This window comes from Helicoverpa armigera, chromosome 27 (assembly GCF_030705265.1).
Source record: "Helicoverpa armigera isolate CAAS_96S chromosome 27, ASM3070526v1, whole genome shotgun sequence".
Lineage (NCBI taxonomy): Eukaryota > Metazoa > Arthropoda > Insecta > Lepidoptera > Noctuidae > Helicoverpa > Helicoverpa armigera.
In genome coordinates, this window is record NC_087146.1 from 1,369,891 (window position 1) to 1,389,875 (window position 19,985).

Sequence of the window (19,985 nt, forward strand, 5' to 3'; positions counted from 1 at the left end):
GATTTGATTGAAAATACATATAATAAAAGACCCGTTTTATCTTGGAAGAGATTTCATTAGAAATAAGCAGTACCTATGTACTTTTTTATGTTACTTCTTTCATACTTTAATTTACTGTGTACATAGATGGTTATATAAATAAAACAGCAAATTACAATAAATAAATAAATAATGCTTTATTTGTTTATCTGCAAGTCGGCGAGTTGTTTCTTGATAGCCAGCAGTTTGTTCACTTCGGGTTGCCACACGCTCTTATCCTTTGTCGACGCTTTCAGTTTGCGGACTTTGTCGGCCTGACAGAAAAAAGAAAAGATTTTAAGAACTTTTTTTTATTATTATTAAATATGTACATTTTATTTTAAAATAAATTAGAAAAAAAAAACTTAATTTTAATGAGAAATTATGTTAAATCAAAAATTTATAAATCAAGCATTTTTTCTTAAGTTTTAAATCGGCTGTTTTTTATCTTTGTTTTGTACATAAGACTTTTCCGTTTACTCTCTATCTATCTTCATCTTGCTCTTAATAAGCTTGCGTTTTTATTGGTTTTAAAGCATAATTTGTGGACATGTCCAAAACTAAACATTTTTTTACTGTCAAGCAAATTCAGCTAATTAAACCGATACCCGATACCATCTTGAGATGGAATTTGCCGGGTTTGGGACATGCTACAAAGAGTGTGCTAAGTATGAATGTGGAAGGATGGAGAGGCAGAGGTAGACGAGGAAAAGATGGATTGATTGCCTGAAAGAGGACATGAAGCAGAAGGGAGTGGATGTAAGTATGACGTCTGACAGAGAGGAATGGAAGAAAAAGACATGTTGCGCCGACCCCAAATGACTTGGCAACAGGGCAGGAAGATGATGACGGGTTTGGGAAATACAGTTCTACAAAGCTTATATACTAATTAAAATATTAACTAGCACATTACCTGTTCAGCAAGTTCTTTCTCTAGCGCCGATAAATCAGCACTATTAGCCGATGCCGACTGCGTGACCGGAGGAGCCGATTGCGCGGCCGACAACTGTTTCTTAAGGTCCAAGAGTTTGTTGACCTCCGGCTGCCAAACCGTCTTGTCTTTTGTCGACGCTTTGAGTTGACGTACTTTATCGGCCTGGAGAAATATAAAAATAATAAGAAATTTTATTTCCAAAAAATAGTATACTTTCAATAATAATATCAATGACTACAACTGACCAAACAAAAATTACAGTTTAAAAGCGTGCAGCGTTTATGTAATCTTTCACTCTTTTTTTACGCTTTCTTTCATCAAAGTAAATGTCCGAAATATTTAGTGATTTTTAAAAGAGTGTTTAGTTTTTTAAACTATTATTTTTATTTAATACTTTTTGGATTTAATTGACATTTTTTTCGTATTCCTGACAGCAAACCCTTTCGTTCGATACCCATATCATGGGGCTATATTTGTAACAAAATCTTGGGGAAGCCGCCATACTGGATTTGTAATGACGTTTAATAGCTATTCATGTATTGTCATCAGAACTCAGAGCGTGTGCAAAATTTCAACCTGATAGAAGACCGGGAAGTGGGTCTAATTAAGATTCCAAGATTTTCTTACATACATAAAAAAAATCCTTTTTTGGTTCCTCACCTGTTCAGCTACAGCTTTTTCCAAGCTACTGACATCTCCCTGTGTTTGTGCACTTTGCTTCTGTGCAGCTTGTGTTTGTGCAGCTTGTTTCTGTGCAGCTTGTTTCTGTGCAGCTTCGAGCTGTTTCTTGAGTTCTAACAGCTTGGTCACTTCGGGCTGCCACACTGTCTTGTCTTTTGTCGACGCTTTGAGTTGACGTACTTTTTCACCCTGAAATAATTTTTGTCCAATTATAAAATTGTCTCTCTGATATTATTATTATTATATTGGCAAACATTACGGGTAGTCAGAAGCCAGAAAGTCTGACAACCAGTCTAACGAAGGGGTATTGTGTTGCCCGGGTGAGTGTCAGTATGACGAGTGACAGGAAAATGGAAGAGGATGACATATTGCGCCGACCCCAAATAATGTTGGGAACAGGGCAGGAGGAAGAAGATTGTGTTGCCCAGGTCAATAAGTTATTTAATTTATTATAGTCTGTTTTTTAATCTCGTAGACTAAATTGACACTTGCAAAATGTCAAACTTTCTAATAATTTTGCTAGCTCTGTGGTGCAGTGTTGTACTTACGATACCGGTTCGTTGAATCGTAACTTTTTACAATAAGTCATCCTGAAATAATGGGCTTATCCTTGATGATTACGCATGGCTTTGCGTGGTCAGATATCCCTGGCAGTTTGTAGCACGTCGTACAGCCATGTGTACGTACGTGAATTTTAAATATAAAACTTTGAATGAATATTAAATTCGTCTATTATAGATAAAAAGTTACGATTCAACAAACCGGTATCGTAAGTACAACACTGCACCACAGAGCTAGCAAAATTATTAGAAAGTTTGACATTTTGCAAGTGTCAATTTAGTCTACGAGATTAAAAAACAGACTATAGTTACTAATAATAACTTACCTGTTGTTTGACAGCTTCTTCTAATTCTGCTACAGATCCTGGTGCTGTGCCGTTCTCCTAAAAATAGGAACGATTTAGAAAAAAAATAAAGAACAATAATTAATTTGTACAATAACACCTATGTAATAGCAGGCATACTAAGATTTTTTTTACTTTATGTTGGCCGTTAAATAAACTACTGAAAGAGATCGTTTTTTATATACAAGATATATTTTTTTAGTAAATCTTACTAGAAATCTACAATGTATCTCAACTTACCTTGCTTGCTCTCTCGCTCTGTGTGCCGGCGTACTTCGCTCGTAACTTGTCGAGTACTTCGGCCTCTATCTTCGCAAACAACGGCTCCGGTTTGCCGATTACATGCCCTGATGGCAAGTATTGCAGTAGTGATGGATTTCTGAAGAAGAAAACATAAAATATAAGAAGACTAACAAACTGGTTTCCCTCGGTTTCACCCGAGTCTGTCTTTCACACATAGGGAGCGGTGAAAGGTGGGCGTTTTGGGGGCTGTCTTATGTAATATGTCTGGGCAATTGCTTCCCGTTTCCAGATAAAATATATAACCTACTCGGTGATAGTGTAACTCAAGTGTTCAGTAGTTTTAAAGCCTTTTTGGGTACAAAAAAAATCTCTTTGCAGAAGTTTAGATATAGTTTTTTTTATATATTTTTAAATTACGAAAACAGTTTTAGGGGGCAATTTTAAGGATCTTCAGTCATTTTTTCCACATGACGCAGGCCTCTTCTCTCACATACAACCAATGACCGTTAATCACCACACTCATTCAAGCCATACTATATTATACATACTTAGAAAGTACATACAAACTTAGGAAAGTTGCATTGGTACTTGCCTGACCTGGCATCGAACCCACTCTTACTCAAGAGGTTGGTTCTTTACCCACTAAGCCACCACGACTTTGCTTTCCCTCAAATTTTCTCACAAAAAACATATGAGCGTTAATCACCACACTCACTCAAGTTTTACAAACAATTGCTACTTACTCTGGATTAATCCTCAACGCCTCTTGCTTCAAGTTGAGTTGTTCCCTCAGTTTCCTCACAGTCTCGGGCAGGTAGGGCGACAGCAGAGCACATAGCAACGCCACCAGTTGACAGCATAGACCGATCGCTGTGCCGCCGCGTTTCCTAAGAAACAAACATTAATAAACAATATTTAATTATGATGTCCTCCCAGCGGATGATCGGCCACGGCGGCTGTTCCCATATAATGAGACAGCCAACTGCACAGGACATATTACAGTGCACAATAATCTATTTTACTTATAGCCAACAAGGCAGAATGTACACGGATCTTTTTATGTTATTTACCAGCCTATTTTGTATGTACCTGCATACTAAGCAAATAAATACCTATTCTATTCTATTCAAGCATTTGCTTGGACTGCGGTGCACTCCCTATTCCTTAACTCTCTGCGCGATGGGACGACAATCCGACAACACAGGGGAGAGATCACAAGCACGACCGACATTGACGTGGGACACGATGTCGCACGTTATGGCTGCTTTGTGAAGGTTTATAAAACCCACAAAGCGATTTCGGCCCGACCCAGGAAACAAACCCGAGACTTCAGTCATAGCAGAAGCGCTTGCAACCAACAAGGCAATTAATCACCACACTCACTTGTCATCATCTGATCCCTTGAGCAGCACCCATGGTTGCTGCGACTGCATGTGCTGGTTGCCGAGCCGGGAGACTGACACTCACTAATCACCACACTCACTTGTCGTCATCAGAGCCCTTGAGCAGCACCCATGGTTGCTGCGACTGCATGTGCTGGTTGCCGAGCCGGGAGACTGACACTCACTAATCACCACACTCACTTGTCGTCATCAGAGCCCTTGAGCAGCACCCATGGTTGCTGCGACTGCATGTGCTGGTTGCCGAGCCGGGAGACTGTTATGGCTGCTTTGTGAAGGTTTATAAAACCCACAAAGCGATTTCGGCCCGACCCAGGAAACAAACCCGAGACTTCAGTCATAGCAGAAGCGCTTGCAACCAACAAGGCAATTAATCACCACACTCACTTGTCATCATCTGATCCCTTGAGCAGCACCCATGGTTGCTGCGACTGCATGTGCTGGTTGCCGAGCCGGGAGACTGACACTCACTAATCACCACACTCACTTGTCGTCATCAGAGCCCTTGAGCAGCACCCATGGTTGCTGCGACTGCATGTGCTGGTTGCCGAGCCGGGAGACTGACACTCACTAATCACCACACTCACTTGTCGTCATCAGAGCCCTTGAGCAGCACCCATGGTTGCTGCGACTGCATGTGCTGGTTGCCGAGCCGGGAGACTGACACTCACTAATCACCACACTCACTTGTCGTCGTCAGAGCCCTTGAGCAGCACCCATGGTTGCTGCGACTGCATGTGCTGGTTGCCGAGCCGGGAGACTGACACTCACTAATCACCACACTCACTTGTCGTCATCAGAGCCCTTGAGCAGCACCCATGGTTGCTGCGACTGCATGTGCTGGTTGCCGAGCCGGGAGACTGACACTCACTAATCACCACACTCACTTGTCGTCATCAGAGCCCTTGAGCAGCACCCATGGTTGCTGCGACTGCATGTGCTGGTTGCCGAGCCGGGAGACTGACACTCACTAATCACCACACTCACTTGTCGTCGTCAGAGCCCTTGAGCAGCACCCATGGTTGCTGCGACTGCATGTGCTGGTTGCCGAGCCGGGAGACTGACACTCACTAATCACCACACTCACTTGTCGTCATCAGAGCCCTTGAGCAGCACCCATGGCTGCTGCGACTGCATGTGCTGGTTGCCGAGTCGGGAGACTGAGAGGACGTGACGTAACGCCTCTCGGAGACGACCTTTTTCCATGTGCTGGACGTAGGCTGCGAAATAAATAATATTATTAGAAACTATTGGCCTGATTTGTAAAAATCTTTTAATGATCAAAGCATTTTTGCAACTTTTCTAAGTTTGTATGTACTTTACTTTCTAAGTATATCTTAAGCCGCGTACGCACGTACGAACAAATTTGTTGCGTTACATGATATGCAACAACTTGGTTCGCACGTGCGTACCACTATCGAACATCGAACACTCTGTTCGTCAAACATGTTCGCGGCGATCCTTGTAGTGTGTTCTGTATGGACCGCGTTCGAAGCGCTTTAATAACTTCACAATCGACCACTTCCAACGGCGCCGTCATGGCTACTAAGATAGAGTTCACGACTGTTGTTCGCGAACTCGACTCGAACTATGTTTGCGTTCGTGTTCGAATATGCCGTCCATACGTACGAACCAAATGTTCGGGTCTGGTGTTTGTGTTCGCTATGTTCGTGTTCGTACTTGCGTACGCGCCTTTGGACCATTGACTGTGTTTCGGATGGCACGTTAAACTGTAGGTCCCGGCTGTCATTTAACATCCTTGGCAGTCGTTACGGGTAGTCTGAAGCCAGTAAGTCTGGCACCAGTCTAACCAAGGGGTATTGGGATTGGCCCGGGTAACTGGGTTGAGGAGGTCAGATAGGCAGTCGCTTCTTGTAAAGCACTGGTACTCAGCTGAATCCGGTTGAACAGGAAGCCGACCCCAACATAGTTGGGAAAAGGCTCGGAGGATAATGTGTAAGGCTTTGTTCAACTGACGGTCAGTCTATAACCCCAAGGTAACCCACCCACGTATGTATTAGTAAACCGATTTTAAATTCTTTTTTATTAAACTGAACTCTGTTGACAATGGGCTAGAGCCGAAGTCAGCCCAGCAGTTTATTTATTTATTTATTGTGCTTATAATTATTACAGAGGTGAAACTTAATTCTAAACTCGTTAAAAAGTTAGTATGCTTGGACCTATCTAAGTAATCGTTTTTCATGCGATTTTCACCAAAAGGTAGAGTAATTAAAGAAGATTTATTTAGTTATATAATATAAACTTACTCATAGTGTGCGCTTACTTAGTACATCTTGGAAACTATTGCACTGATTTTCATGGGATTTTCGCCAAAAAATAGGGTAATGAAAGAAGATTTATTTAGGTATATAATATGAATAACTTACCAATAACTTCTCTATTAACTAGCGCAATGAGCTCGTAGTCGGCCGGCGTCAGCTCAAGGTCGGGCACTTTCCCCTTGTACGAGTTCGCGCAGAAACTGAGCGAGCGATGACAGAAGTTGCCTAAATTGTTCAGCAGCTCTGAATTATTCCTGTTATGATAAATAACAGATATATAAACGTTGATGTTATTCTTGTGTGATTAACAGTGATCGGAATAGGCTGAGTATATTGACCTTCAGAAAGCAGAGCAAAAATTAAATCTCGCTGTATAGAAAATTGATTCTGAGTTTTTAAAGTATGACTGGAAAAATAGTCACGTGGTTTTAGAAAAACTGTGTAAACAAACATACAAAAATTGTAATTACTCAAGGCCAGTTTATGTAATAGAAATTCATTAGATACATATTTAAATTCACATAGTAAAGTTACCGGTAAAAAAAATTGTATGGAACGTATAATCAGCTTATTTCGATCATTGGTGATTTGGGTGATAACTGTATGTTTACAACTGATTAAGTTTAATTCTTTTATTACAACAATATACTTTATGTTAGACTATAAGGTTGTCACATGTAAAATTACTGCAGACATTTCCGGAACAATTAAAAAATATATAAATATTATGATTATTCTCACCTAGTACCGAGTTCAGTCCAACTGAAACTGGAGTCAGAAGTCTCTGGTCTGATGCTAGCGAGGTAGAACCGCCACACGTCTGACGGTATACCTGTGTCCTATAACACAATAATTTTAAGTTAAGCATTAGTTGTAAGCACATTTGTTATATATTTATAGTATTTAAGTTTTTTATAGATTGATATGTATAAGTTTATAAGTATTAAAAAATAGAAAATAGAATGTACTATAAAGTTAGCCATGTAATTATCAGTAGGTTATATAAAAAGCAATTTTCAGTATAAAATAGCTTTTACAAATAAGTGCAGATAGAATGTTGTAAGCTGAATGGGTCCCACGTTGGGCGCCATCAAGATAAAAAAATATGAACTACGTTTTACCTGAGCGTCTGTACCGAAAACACCAACGCCTCGAGATTTTGAGAACTTTCCGTCTTCATAGTTCAAGTATTCTGAGGAAAAAAAAAACAATTACATTAAATTTACCTATCAAAGGGAATTATTTATATGAGCTACTAAAAATATGTCAAATAAACAGATTTTTTGTTATACCGATTGAAATCAGCTCAGTCTTATTTGAAGTCTCCAAATTATTCCTAAAAATATTGATTTCTTCCTAAAACTGGGGTAGTACCGAAAGTACCCATTATTCTTGCCTAACAGCTTTGTCTCTCTAAATTCACACCCGACGCCTCGGGAGTCAAGAAGTAGTAGAGTCACTAGTAGCCAACTTTAGAACTGCATATTTATTTGACGAAAACTTATACACTATAGCTAACATAATCTATACTAATATTATAAATAAAGCTGAAGAGTTTGTTTGTTTGAACGCGCTAATCTCAGGAACTACTGGTCCGATTTGAAAATTTCTATCAGTGTTAGATAGCCCAATTATCGAGGAAGGCTATAGGCTACTTTTTATCCCGGTACGGGAAGTAGTTCCCACGGGATGCGGGTGAAACCGCTGGCAGAAGCTAGTATTATATAATGGCTGCTTAAGCCGACTTCGGCCATGGCGGCTGTTTCTCGACACAAGTGCACTCACTATTCATTCCTTCACTCTCATAACCCGATGGGACGTCAATCCGACACCACCGGAGAGAGATACCCAGGACTGATAGCACCATCATCCGCCTAGCCATTTCCCTACATACCTGTGGCATACAGATGGCTGACCAGCACGTGTCCCTCGTTGACTCCCATCAGCGTCGCCGGGAACATGATGCAGTGGAACGGCACGTTGTCTACATATCTAATCATCCGCCTAGCCATTTCCCTACATACCTGTGGCATACAGATGGCTGACCAGCACGTGTCCCTCGTTGACTCCCATCAGCGTCGCCGGGAACATGATGCAGTGGAACGGCACGTTGTCTACATATCTAATCATCCGCCTAGCCATTTCCCTACATACCTGTGGCATACAGATGGCTGACCAGCACGTGTCCCTCGTTGACTCCCATCAGCGTCGCCGGGAACATGATGCAGTGGAACGGCACGTTGTCTACATATCTAATCATCCGCCTAGCCATTTCCCTACATACCTGTGGCATACAGATGGCTGACCAGCACGTGTCCCTCGTTGACTCCCATCAGCGTCGCCGGGAACATGATGCAGTGGAACGGCACGTTGTCTACATATCTAATCATCCGCCTAGCCATTTCCCTACATACCTGTGGCATACAGATGGCTGACCAGCACGTGTCCCTCGTTGACTCCCATCAGCGTCGCCGGGAACATGATGCAGTGGAACGGCACGTTGTCTACATATCTAATCATCCGCCTAGCCATTTCCCTACATACCTGTGGCATACAGATGGCTGACCAGCACGTGTCCCTCGTTGACTCCCATCAGCGTCGCCGGGAACATGATGCAGTGGAACGGCACGTTGTCTACATATCTAATCATCCGCCTAGCCATTTCCCTACATACCTGTGGCATACAGATGGCTGACCAGCACGTGTCCCTCGTTGACTCCCATCAGCGTCGCCGGGAACATGATGCAGTGGAACGGCACGTTGTCTACATATCTAATCATCCGCCTAGCCATTTCCCTACATACCTGTGGCATACAGATGGCTGACCAGCACGTGTCCCTCGTTGACTCCCATCAGCGTCGCCGGGAACATGATGCAGTGGAACGGCACGTTGTCTACATATCTAATCATCCGCCTAGCCATTTCCCTACATACCTGTGGCATACAGATGGCTGACCAGCACGTGTCCCTCGTTGACTCCCATCAGCGTCGCCGGGAACATGATGCAGTGGAACGGCACGTTGTCTACATATCTAATCATCCGCCTAGCCATTTCCCTACATACCTGTGGCATACAGATGGCTGACCAGCACGTGTCCCTCGTTGACTCCCATCAGCGTCGCCGGGAACATGATGCAGTGGAACGGCACGTTGTCTACATATCTAATCATCCGCCTAGCCATTTCCCTACATACCTGTGGCATACAGATGGCTGACCAGCACGTGTCCCTCGTTGACTCCCATCAGCGTCGCCGGGAACATGATGCAGTGGAACGGCACGTTGTCTACATATCTAATCATCCGCCTAGCCATTTCCCTACATACCTGTGGCATACAGATGGCTGACCAGCACGTGTCCCTCGTTGACTCCCATCAGCGTCGCCGGGAACATGATGCAGTGGAACGGCACGTTGTCTACATATCTAATCATCCGCCTAGCCATTTCCCTACATACCTGTGGCATACAGATGGCTGACCAGCACGTGTCCCTCGTTGACTCCCATCAGCGTCGCCGGGAACATGATGCAGTGGAACGGCACGTTGTCTACATATCTAATCATCCGCCTAGCCATTTCCCTACATACCTGTGGCATACAGATGGCTGACCAGCACGTGTCCCTCGTTGACTCCCATCAGCGTCGCCGGGAACATGATGCAGTGGAACGGCACGTTGTCTTTAGCCATGAATTGGTATAGTTTCACCTGTGTAGGAGAAATATATGGGGTTTTCTTAAAGAATTTCGAAAACAGGAGGTTGGTATCTTTTACATTTAATTTTACACAATGGTCGACATTTGTGTGATGAGCATGACTGTTGGCCGTGGTCTGGGAGTTACAATATGTATATATGTAGCTATATGTAATTTATCAGTTGTGTTAGGACCCATAACACAATTTAATTAGTAACTTACCATGGGGCTACCCGACCGTGTGTGAAAAGGTGTCCCGACATTAATGGGAATTACGGCAAAACTAGAGAATCGAACCCGTATTTTATACTATTATTATAAAGGGAATAATAAAAATATTAAAAACAAACACGCTAGTCAGTCATGTATTGTCATCAGAACTCGGAGCGTGTGCAAAATGTCATCCTAATCGAATTCCGGGAAGTGGGTCACATTATGATTCCAAGATTTTCTTGCATACATAGTTACAAGTGAAGCTAATATAAGCGTGTTCAAAATAAATGTAAAAGTTTCTTACATCATACTCCTTATCAGGTTTCCACCATTTCTCGAACTCCTTGGTAGCGTTTTGCGTTATGCTCAGGTAGCCAATGGGAGCGTCGAACCATACGTAGAACACCTGCGTTTAATAACTTGCTTGTAATTGAGGTCAAGGTCAAACAAATATATTGAAGGTCAAATAAATATTTTTAAGGTCACGGTGTAATAAATATTATGAAGGTCAAATAAATATTTGTTACCAAGGAAAGAATTGAACATAATGCTACGACTACTAGCGTGAGATGCGAAATAAAAAGGATAGTTTACTTAAGTCCATATAAGAATGTAAGAGGTGTGACCTTGTTATAATGATTTTGACGGTCAAGGTCAAAAATACATATCTAACATCAAATAAATATTAATAATAAAATTAAAATTCAATAAATATTTATTATAAAGAAATAAACTTTCATCCAAAAACCGGTCAGAGCAGCATGTTTCTTTTACATTTATGTGACATCTTTCACTCTGTCATTTCCGTACTGACAAATTACGCAATGGTCGCGCACGAACAGCGGCTTTCGACAGCCATGCGCGACCATAACCTCATTTTTGCGACAGTCCCATTCTTTAACGCTTATCCAAACATCATTTGGTTTGGCGCAGCATTTCTCTTTCTTTCATGCACATACAAGTAACATTCTTTTCATTCATACTGTGTTCCACACATTCCATCCATCGGTCTCTACCGACCATTCCATCCACTTATTCATGCTTATATCTTTCCTTTTAAGGTGTAATTTGTTTGCCAAGTCTTACCTTATTAGTGAATCCTTCGACGGGTACAGGCACTCCCCACTTGAGGTCCCTGGTGACGGCTCTCGAGCGCAGCGGCTCTCGCATCCAAGCCCTGGACACGGCCCGCGCTGGCGGAGACCACAGCTTCTCAGTGCTACTGATCCACGTGCGGAGTGACGGCTCTAGCTGTGGGAGACAACGTTACACGGAGAACATAATGACTAGCGGAGATGTCATAACGCAAAATCTCCTAAGAAAATACCGCGCCAACATGCGAGAGACATGTGACTAGCTCCACTTTATCTATGACTTCTCCGCTCATCTTTCCTTCCTCCGAGCTGTAGACAAATTCAGTCAGCCGCGACCACTGGGGCCTGATTTTGTTAATATAAAAATCTGACAATTGGATAACAATGTAATCTACATAGCAGTTACGTAACCGAGCATTCCGCTACTGATAAAACACCAGTCGTATTCCAATGACATTTTATTGGTTTGCCATTGGTCTTCTATTTGGTCTATAGGTAAGTTTGTTCTACGGTCATATTCCAATCGTAAATCATTTGCAGATGATTAATTATTAAGTCACAGAAAAGGATATAAAACGTTTATTTAAAAGAAATTAATAATAGCGGACTGTTACGCTTCAATCGTAATAGGCATGATGATAATTGAGTCGTAATAGGCATGATGACTGAAAAAAAGTAAAAGTAAGTCCGTCTTTTAGATAACCCTAAAACAATGGACACGTATTTTTTATTTTCTCTCACAAACGAAAAACAACGAAGATATAACACGATTAAATTTTGTCATACTTCACGTCTGAGTACATATTTGACACAGACGTGACATCACGAGCCACCACTCTCAATCTTTGTTACATTATATATTAAGAAATATTAAATGTTTTGTTAAAATAAAAAATATGTTTCTAATATTTTTAGCCAGTCTATAATGTGGACTATTTAGAATCATTATTATTGAACCCTGTCATCATGCCTATTGCATCTCAATCGTATATCGCTTAAGTAAAGTTAACAGAATCGAGTCCCTATATGCCTTACCTGTCCGAGTTCTATAAACAGCTGCTGACTAGGCCGCACTGTAGGTGTATGTCCGCAGACCTTGCACCGCGGCTGCAGCAGCTCGGTCGCCGTGATGAGCTTCCCGCACTTGTCGCACTGATCCCCTCGGGCACCTTCGTACCCGCAGCCCGGGTACGGACACGTACCTTCTACGAATCTAGGGGGATATGGTGAAAATTGTAGGTACAGAAAGTATGTTTAAGGATGTTCTGTTCTGTACCTAGCATTAAAAAATAGACCGATTTTTTACTTTACACTTTGAGTTTATAGTTTTACCTCGGAATTTGATGTTTGACCTTGACCTTTGACTTTGTTGTCTTTGGAATTTGACCTGAAAAGTTACCTAACAAAGTCAAAGTATCTTTATTGTGGGCATATGTAAGTTAACAGGGCTAAAATATGGGCTTAACAATATATTCGAGTATCAATATGTCCTGCCTAATAGCACACAGGAAGTTTTCTTTAGAATACTTCGTTTTTTTGTGTTATGTTTAATTTCTAGACCCTCTCAAGTTCTAAGAACGTATAAAACTCACCTGTCAGCCAGGAACCGGTCACAATTAGTACATAACAGCTGATCTACTGACTGCGAGCTGACGAAACCATTGTCGCGTAACTTCAGGAACATACGCTGTGCTATCCTGTGAACAAAACGTCAATAATAATAACTTAGAACTGACAAGTTTTAACCGATTTTCCCCAAAAAATGAAGGGGATTATCAATCGGGAAGTTTTTTTTCATGATTGATGAGATGTAACTCTGCCGTTTACCGACCTATTTGAACAATTCGAATTAACTGTCTAGTGAACTTTGCAACGGTATTTATTACTGCCCAATGTTTAGGTTTACATTGTTCGTATTGTCGAGAATTGGACATGTAGAAAATGGAAAGCAGTTGTGACGTTTCTGAAAATAGTAAACTAGAGTAGATTGGACACATAACTGCCTGCCTATCTTTTGCCTAGCATCCTGTCTGTCACATAATCTATTGAGATGACGATGATGTCGAAGTATTTGTCGCATATCTGTCGAGGAGTGATGGCCAGCAGTGGGCTAGCTAGTGTTAACTCACTCGGTCTGCTGCGGGGTGCTGGTGCGGCCGAAGTAGTCGAAGCCGATGTTGAACCAGCGATACACTGAGTTGTGGATGTCGAAGTATTTGTCGCATATCTCGCGGGGGGTTATGCCTTCTTCCAGCGCCTGGGTAATATAAAAATATATTTTATATTATTAAAAAATTCATGTGTAAAAAAATACAAAAAATAAAATTTTGACCTTGAAGTCAAGGTCAAATTTCAGGTTACAGCCTTGACGTCACACTGTTTGACCTTGTAACAGTGCCAGTGTTTTACAAGGAGCGACTGGCATATTAATATAATTTTTTTTTTTTTTGCTTAAAACATTAATAAACGTGGGTAATAATGTGTTTCTTACTAATATTTTTATTTATTTTTACTTTAAATATTAATAAATAATAATGTCTTACCTTAGTTTCTGTGGCAGTACCATATTCGTCAGTACCCGATATGTATAACGTGTTGTAGTCACATAACCGACAATACCTGAGAATAAAATCATTAAATTATATTTTTTTTCTGATATGCTATAAATATTGTAATCTTAAATAGCTGAACCGATTGGAAATATGGTATGATGTTAGTTACACTCCCTTGAAATCGCCCGCTTCAATGATAAGAACGCACAAATAAACACACAAAAATTTTAACTATAAACAAATATGGTACTTAACTACCTTTTGCTTTAGTAAACGGTTTTTTTTTTTTTCGTTTTTTGTAAATACATTTTTATTTATTTTATACATGGATAGAAAATATCAGCCAAGTTATGTAAATGACAAAAAAATATATAATCGTTGAGCCAATAAACAAATAAATAACATGATGTACTTACCTAGCAAATATATCAGCAGAGAGCACACAACCAATAATATTACCCAAGTGCGGGACGTTGTTCACGTAAGGCAGAGCTGACGTGATCAGAATGTTCTTACGATCTTTTACTGGTAACCTGCAACGAAAATATATATATTTGATTTGAAAGTGAGTTCAGAATAAATATTCTCAGTTTGACTAATATGTATGTAGAATGTATGCGATTATCTCACATTTAGCTGTTCCGATTTTGAGTCGATTTTCTGCTTAGTATTTTTCAGACTTTCCAGAAGCTTTATTTATTTTTATTATTACACCAAGGTACAAAAAATAAGACATTTTCCCGCAAAGCCGAGATTTTAGGTATATTATTTAAGTCTATTTTTTAATTGTAGAATCAGTCCATTTTTTATTTAAGCTGTTAGTTCAGATAAACATACTTTTATTTCTTGTAAAGTGTGAACTTTATAGTTGATAACCACAATTAAATAAATAAATAAATAATAACGTACACTAATTTCCCCGGTATGAGCGGCGCCTGCAGTTTCTTCAGTCCGTTGAGCCAGTTGTCCTTGGCTGCTTCCATCTCTTCAGGAGTCGGACCTAATTCTGCTGCTGCACCCTCGTCCGGTGAACTGAGGAAGTTTAAGTTTTTTTTTTTAATAAACCATACTTTTACGGTCTTACTTATAAGTCGGCTTATTGATGAAGTGTATCCAACATTGTATTTGTTAGAAATGTATGCAATAAAGTATATACACAGATTAAATAAACATACAGAATATAATCATTATATTTTTATAATCTGTATCTTGTATAATTCATGTATGTTTGGCACATTGTTTCAAATTATGGGTTATTTCAAGTAGATCCTCTTTAGGTTTAAATGAGGAAAAGACATCATAGGAAAACACAATAAAAAAATGAAATTATTCAATAACTTTCACAATCTGATCAAGATACTAGAAATAATTAAATACATTACAAATGTAATATTATTACATAAGTATAATGTACACAGAATTAATTATACTTTTAATAACACTTACCCGACAGGTGAAGATAAGCTAGGTACTTGAGGAATGCCCAACGCGGACGCAGCGCCGAAGGGTCCCGTCGCCGATCCTCCCCACTGTTTCACTGCTTCCTGTATCAAATTTATAAAAACTTTACTCATGTTATAAAGAAGAAATTATTTGATTGAAGAAACAAAATTTTCACATCAAAATGTTCACAAAAAAAGCTCAAAAAAACTTTTCACCACGTTTCAGTCTTTCATTCAGTCAGGCAAGCAGTCAGTCGGTCAGGCGACCAGTCAATCAGTCACAGATTACAAAAAAAACACATTAAAATTACAATATGTATGTTCACATGAACAGCCCACCTTTCACCCCTTTGTTTTTATAGTCAGTTAGGCAGTCAGAAAGACACTCTGTCAGTCAGTCAGTCACTCATTACCTGCACAGCCTTAGCACTGGCTAGGTCTTGGAACCACCGCAGTATGTGAGCGCAGTCGGCTATGTACGCTTGCTTCAACTCGTCTTTATGTAGCAGCGGGTATAATGTGCTCCATATTGAAATGTCTGCTGGGGACAGTTTATCCTGAAAATAATAGTTATTTGTTATACAAGAGTGCAAAGTTGCTTTTTAACCGCGGGCTCAATTTTGATGACCGAGCAAGCGAAGGATTCTAAAATTGAGACACGAGCGTAGCGAGTGTTTCAATAATTAGAATCCTGAGCGATAGCGAGGGAATCAAAAGAGCACAAGGTGAAAAATCTTTGCACTCGAGTGCAACACGTAACTTTTCATCCCACCTCATCGAGGAAATTACTAAATGCAAAAAAACAAAATGGCGCGCACATACGAGTATCAAATTATAAAGAAGTACCTATTAAAGTTCATTTATTTGAAAACTCAGTTTAAAAATGAAACGAGGTTGAAAATCTATGTAAAAACAAAAATAAAAATTACTTAATTAATTGAATAATTAATTTAAGCAGTATTCTATTTGTTTAATAGGTATGTATTTGTTTGAAAAGTCTTATCAAGATTGTCACAAATGGAGTATTGCACACGATGTTCTAAATTCAAATCACTTTGCCGCTCTAGAGGATAAAAACGGCTTTTGCGCTCAGATATCAAAGGGTAAAACTACTCTTTCCGAGATGGTGGGATGAAAAAAAGATTTTTAATAAATTGGTGAAAAAAAATTCATTGGTGGTGGTAAACATATGTCCGTCCGTTACGGTAAACTGAGTTTAAAAACGTATAATGAGTCGTCCGTCCAAAAAAATTAAAGGCTCCGAAATAACTGAACTGATTTGAAAAAAATCTTATCTATCACAGAGTAAAATGGGCTATATTTTGTCCTTCTACACTTTTACAGGATGAAGTTTTCCTGGGATGCGGGTGAAACTGTGGGAAACAGCTAATTAAAAGAGAGATTCCACAGGAACGCGACACTGGGCACACAAAATGTATCTTCTGATCTACTCGCTCTAGTAAACAGTAACAAATTGCGTATCTAAAATGTTCGCGAAATTGCAACCTTAGTGCGCGTACACTTTTGGTGGAATCTCATCTTAAGAAGTAGGCATCACAGAAATAAGCTATATTGCAAAAAAAACATGCAAATTGAGAAACTCCTCCTTTTTTGGTAGGCGGGTTAAAAATATACACTTTTTATTTGGAAACTCACCCCTAATATATACTTGTGTTTCTCCAATGTACCGTTGATAGTTGAGAGCAAAGCTTGGACCACTTGCTTGAGATCGGACGCAACGGTCTTGGAGGTCAGAACGGCACTCACTGCGGGGTGGAGGCGGGTCGCTTCCCATTCTTGCGTTTGTTGGCTGGAAATAAAATATGAAGGCCTTATTTATAATGAAAAACACACAAATATTGTAAAGCTGAAGAGTTTTTGTTTGTTGGCACGAGCTAATCTCAAGAACTAATGCATCAATTTTAAAAGTCTTCCAGTATTAGATAGCCCATATTGAAAATAGCTCAAACCTCCTTTTTACTATAGGCCATAGGCTCCTTTTTATCCAGGTGCGTGGATTAATTCCTACGGAACGCTAGCGAAAGCTAGCGCTAGTACTTTTTAAACGTCTTTGTTACCATATTAAATTAGTTACCAAGACATTATATGGGATTTCCTCACAAATTAGGCGTTTAGTATGCAACCAAGGTTTGAAAGAAAGAATGCAGCCGCATAAATGCATGCGTGTCATGCATGCATAAACGGACAGTTAGTTTGAATACGCATCCTCTTTCATGCAATCTGGCATATTAATTAGTTGGGAGGAAAGTTCTTAAGGAGTTCTTTTGGAAATTAATGTGTAGTTTTTATATTTTAATAAGGTCTGCAGCCATTAAGTTTCACTAATGGGTATTTGGCACTCAGCTGCATTCTGTGAGACTTGAAGCCAGCCCCAACATAGTTTTAAATAAACTTGGCTGCCTTAGGAACAGTCATTTTCATGCTTGAGAGATAATTCAGAACATATTTACAACAACATTAAAATAAACTTGGATGAAACATGTCTCATAGAAAACACTGCTGGAACACCTGCTACCATCCATTTAAGACATACATACAGCCACACACACACACACACAAACACACACACCATTCAAACCCCTATTTCTGCTATTTCAAAATTATCACCAACTCACCATTCACCATGATCAGTGACATCCACCACAGGGAACAGATACTGTGCAGCCGCATTACTGGAGAAGAAGCTGAGGTTGTCGTCCACCTCCAGCAGAGGCAGCTGTCGGGGCCCTGCGAATGTGTCCTCTGCAATCACAGCGACACGCTCAGTTACCCGGGGTTAGTGCATGCTGAGTAGTTGAAGGATTATCGAAATTAGTGTACCCGTCACCACTATCTGATTGAACTTAGATTTTTAGAAAATTGGAGTTTTATGTTGAAAATAGAAGCCTAAATCTGTGGGTATTGTGGTTGCTAATACAATATATAAATTCAAAAATGACTCTGTCTATCGTACTTTCTAGCCAGATCTTCTCAACTGATTTAAATGTTTGAGAATACACAGAAAGTCTTGATGGAGCCTAAAAATGCATATGGGCTACTTTTTATATGGGTGCCAGAAGTAATTCCTGCTAGATGCAGATGGAACCGCGGGGAACAGTGAGTAATATTGTAAACTTTGACTGTTAAAACAGGATTTACAAAGCTGGTCTATAATACCTCTACACTAAAAAATTTAAAAGATGTTTTGATTGAAATTATGTTGTAATTTGTTTATCAAAGATTAAACAATGTAAGCATTGATAGTAAGTTTTTAAAAGTAGCATTTGATCTTTAATGTTATTGGATTTTATTTATAAACAATGATGATAGTTTTTATTCTTTAATATCAGTATCATAACAGTTGATAAGTTTGTTTAATTGTAAATCAAAAATGACCACAAATGTGAATGCAAGGACATAGAATATTTTGAATGACCTTATTTTCAGTTTTGTTAAAAATTATTTAAAAATCTATCTGATCTCGTAGTTACTGTGACCCGAGGGAACTTTTCTGGATGTACCCAAATAAAATATTGCTCTTAACGCTCACATATATTTTAACAAGCTTTTCAAATTCAGAATTTAGTCAGAAGAACCAAAGATAGATAATAAAAACCCTCTAAGACGACCCACTGACGAAACTATTTATACATATAATGATTGGACATCGATAAGAATCCTATAAGATTGATTATACACATGATTATAAGGAATAACTTTAATATTTGTTTAGAACCATAAGAATGTCAGTAGGTCACCAGCTAATTTTCTGATGCAATAGGAACAAAAATATATGACACACATATTTGCTGACTGCACAAAAAAAAATGCAAAATCATAATTGCTATTTTAATGTATTAGTACCTAAACATATGCATTTTTTTTTAAGACAACCCACCTTTTTTAAATATGGAACTAGGTATATATGGGGTTCGTAAGCAGTAAGCATGGTGACTAACTTGTGATTAAGCGAACTTAGGCAGGAGTTAAATATCAAAATATTTTCTCAATTTGGACTGAATCTTTTGAAAATTTTAAAGAAATAAGTATTCTAGGTGACAGAAAATGAAGTGCATGCAAGTATAGGCGGAGTTATTGGTGAGAGAAGATTAAAAAAGCACATTTAATAAGTTTCTAATGACTAAGAGGAAAATGCACCTACCTTCGAACGAAGCACTGACAAGATCAACTTTCTTTCCCGCTAAATTAGCCGCAATAAGCAGCTTTAACGTGGAAGTGTTGTTTTGGTTTGTATAAATCTTCATTTTAATACAATTTTCAGTCTTAAATGTAGTTTTAAAATCAATAACAATTTTCCATAACCTCTACGAGGTACACAGCTGGCAGAAAATGTTTCCCAATGCAGTTACGGTCACTTGTCGTTTGTCTCGTTCCTTGATATAGTGTTTGAAAGAAACAGCAACATACTTGACGCTAGATATGCGTATTTGTAGCAATACTGAAACGCACTGTCCACGCAAAAAGTGACAGGTATTAACCGACTAAATTAAAATTCCCCAGATTAAGGTTTAT

At 39.4% G+C, this 19,985-nt stretch overlaps 1 protein-coding gene across 1 annotated transcript; it reads right to left on the reverse strand.

Moving 5' to 3' along the window:
• Positions 1-151: 151 nt before the first annotated feature.
• On the reverse strand, positions 152-19,828 carry LOC110379899 (methionine--tRNA ligase, cytoplasmic). Its single transcript, XM_064041987.1, has 24 exons — positions 19,615-19,828; positions 18,089-18,215; positions 17,109-17,262; positions 15,866-16,009; positions 15,457-15,554; positions 14,920-15,042; positions 14,427-14,543; positions 14,002-14,077; positions 13,588-13,715; positions 13,051-13,155; positions 12,494-12,671; positions 11,451-11,615; positions 10,669-10,770; positions 10,047-10,164; positions 7,584-7,654; positions 7,204-7,301; positions 6,568-6,716; positions 5,268-5,400; positions 3,524-3,667; positions 2,778-2,916; positions 2,520-2,576; positions 1,613-1,822; positions 932-1,114; positions 152-293 (listed from the first exon to the last, which is right to left on the reverse strand). Exons 1-24 carry the CDS (start codon positions 19,715-19,717, stop codon positions 177-179), a joined length of 3,039 nt encoding a protein of 1,012 aa, XP_063898057.1. The 5' UTR covers positions 19,718-19,828; the 3' UTR covers positions 152-176.
• Positions 19,829-19,985: the final 157 nt, after the last annotated feature.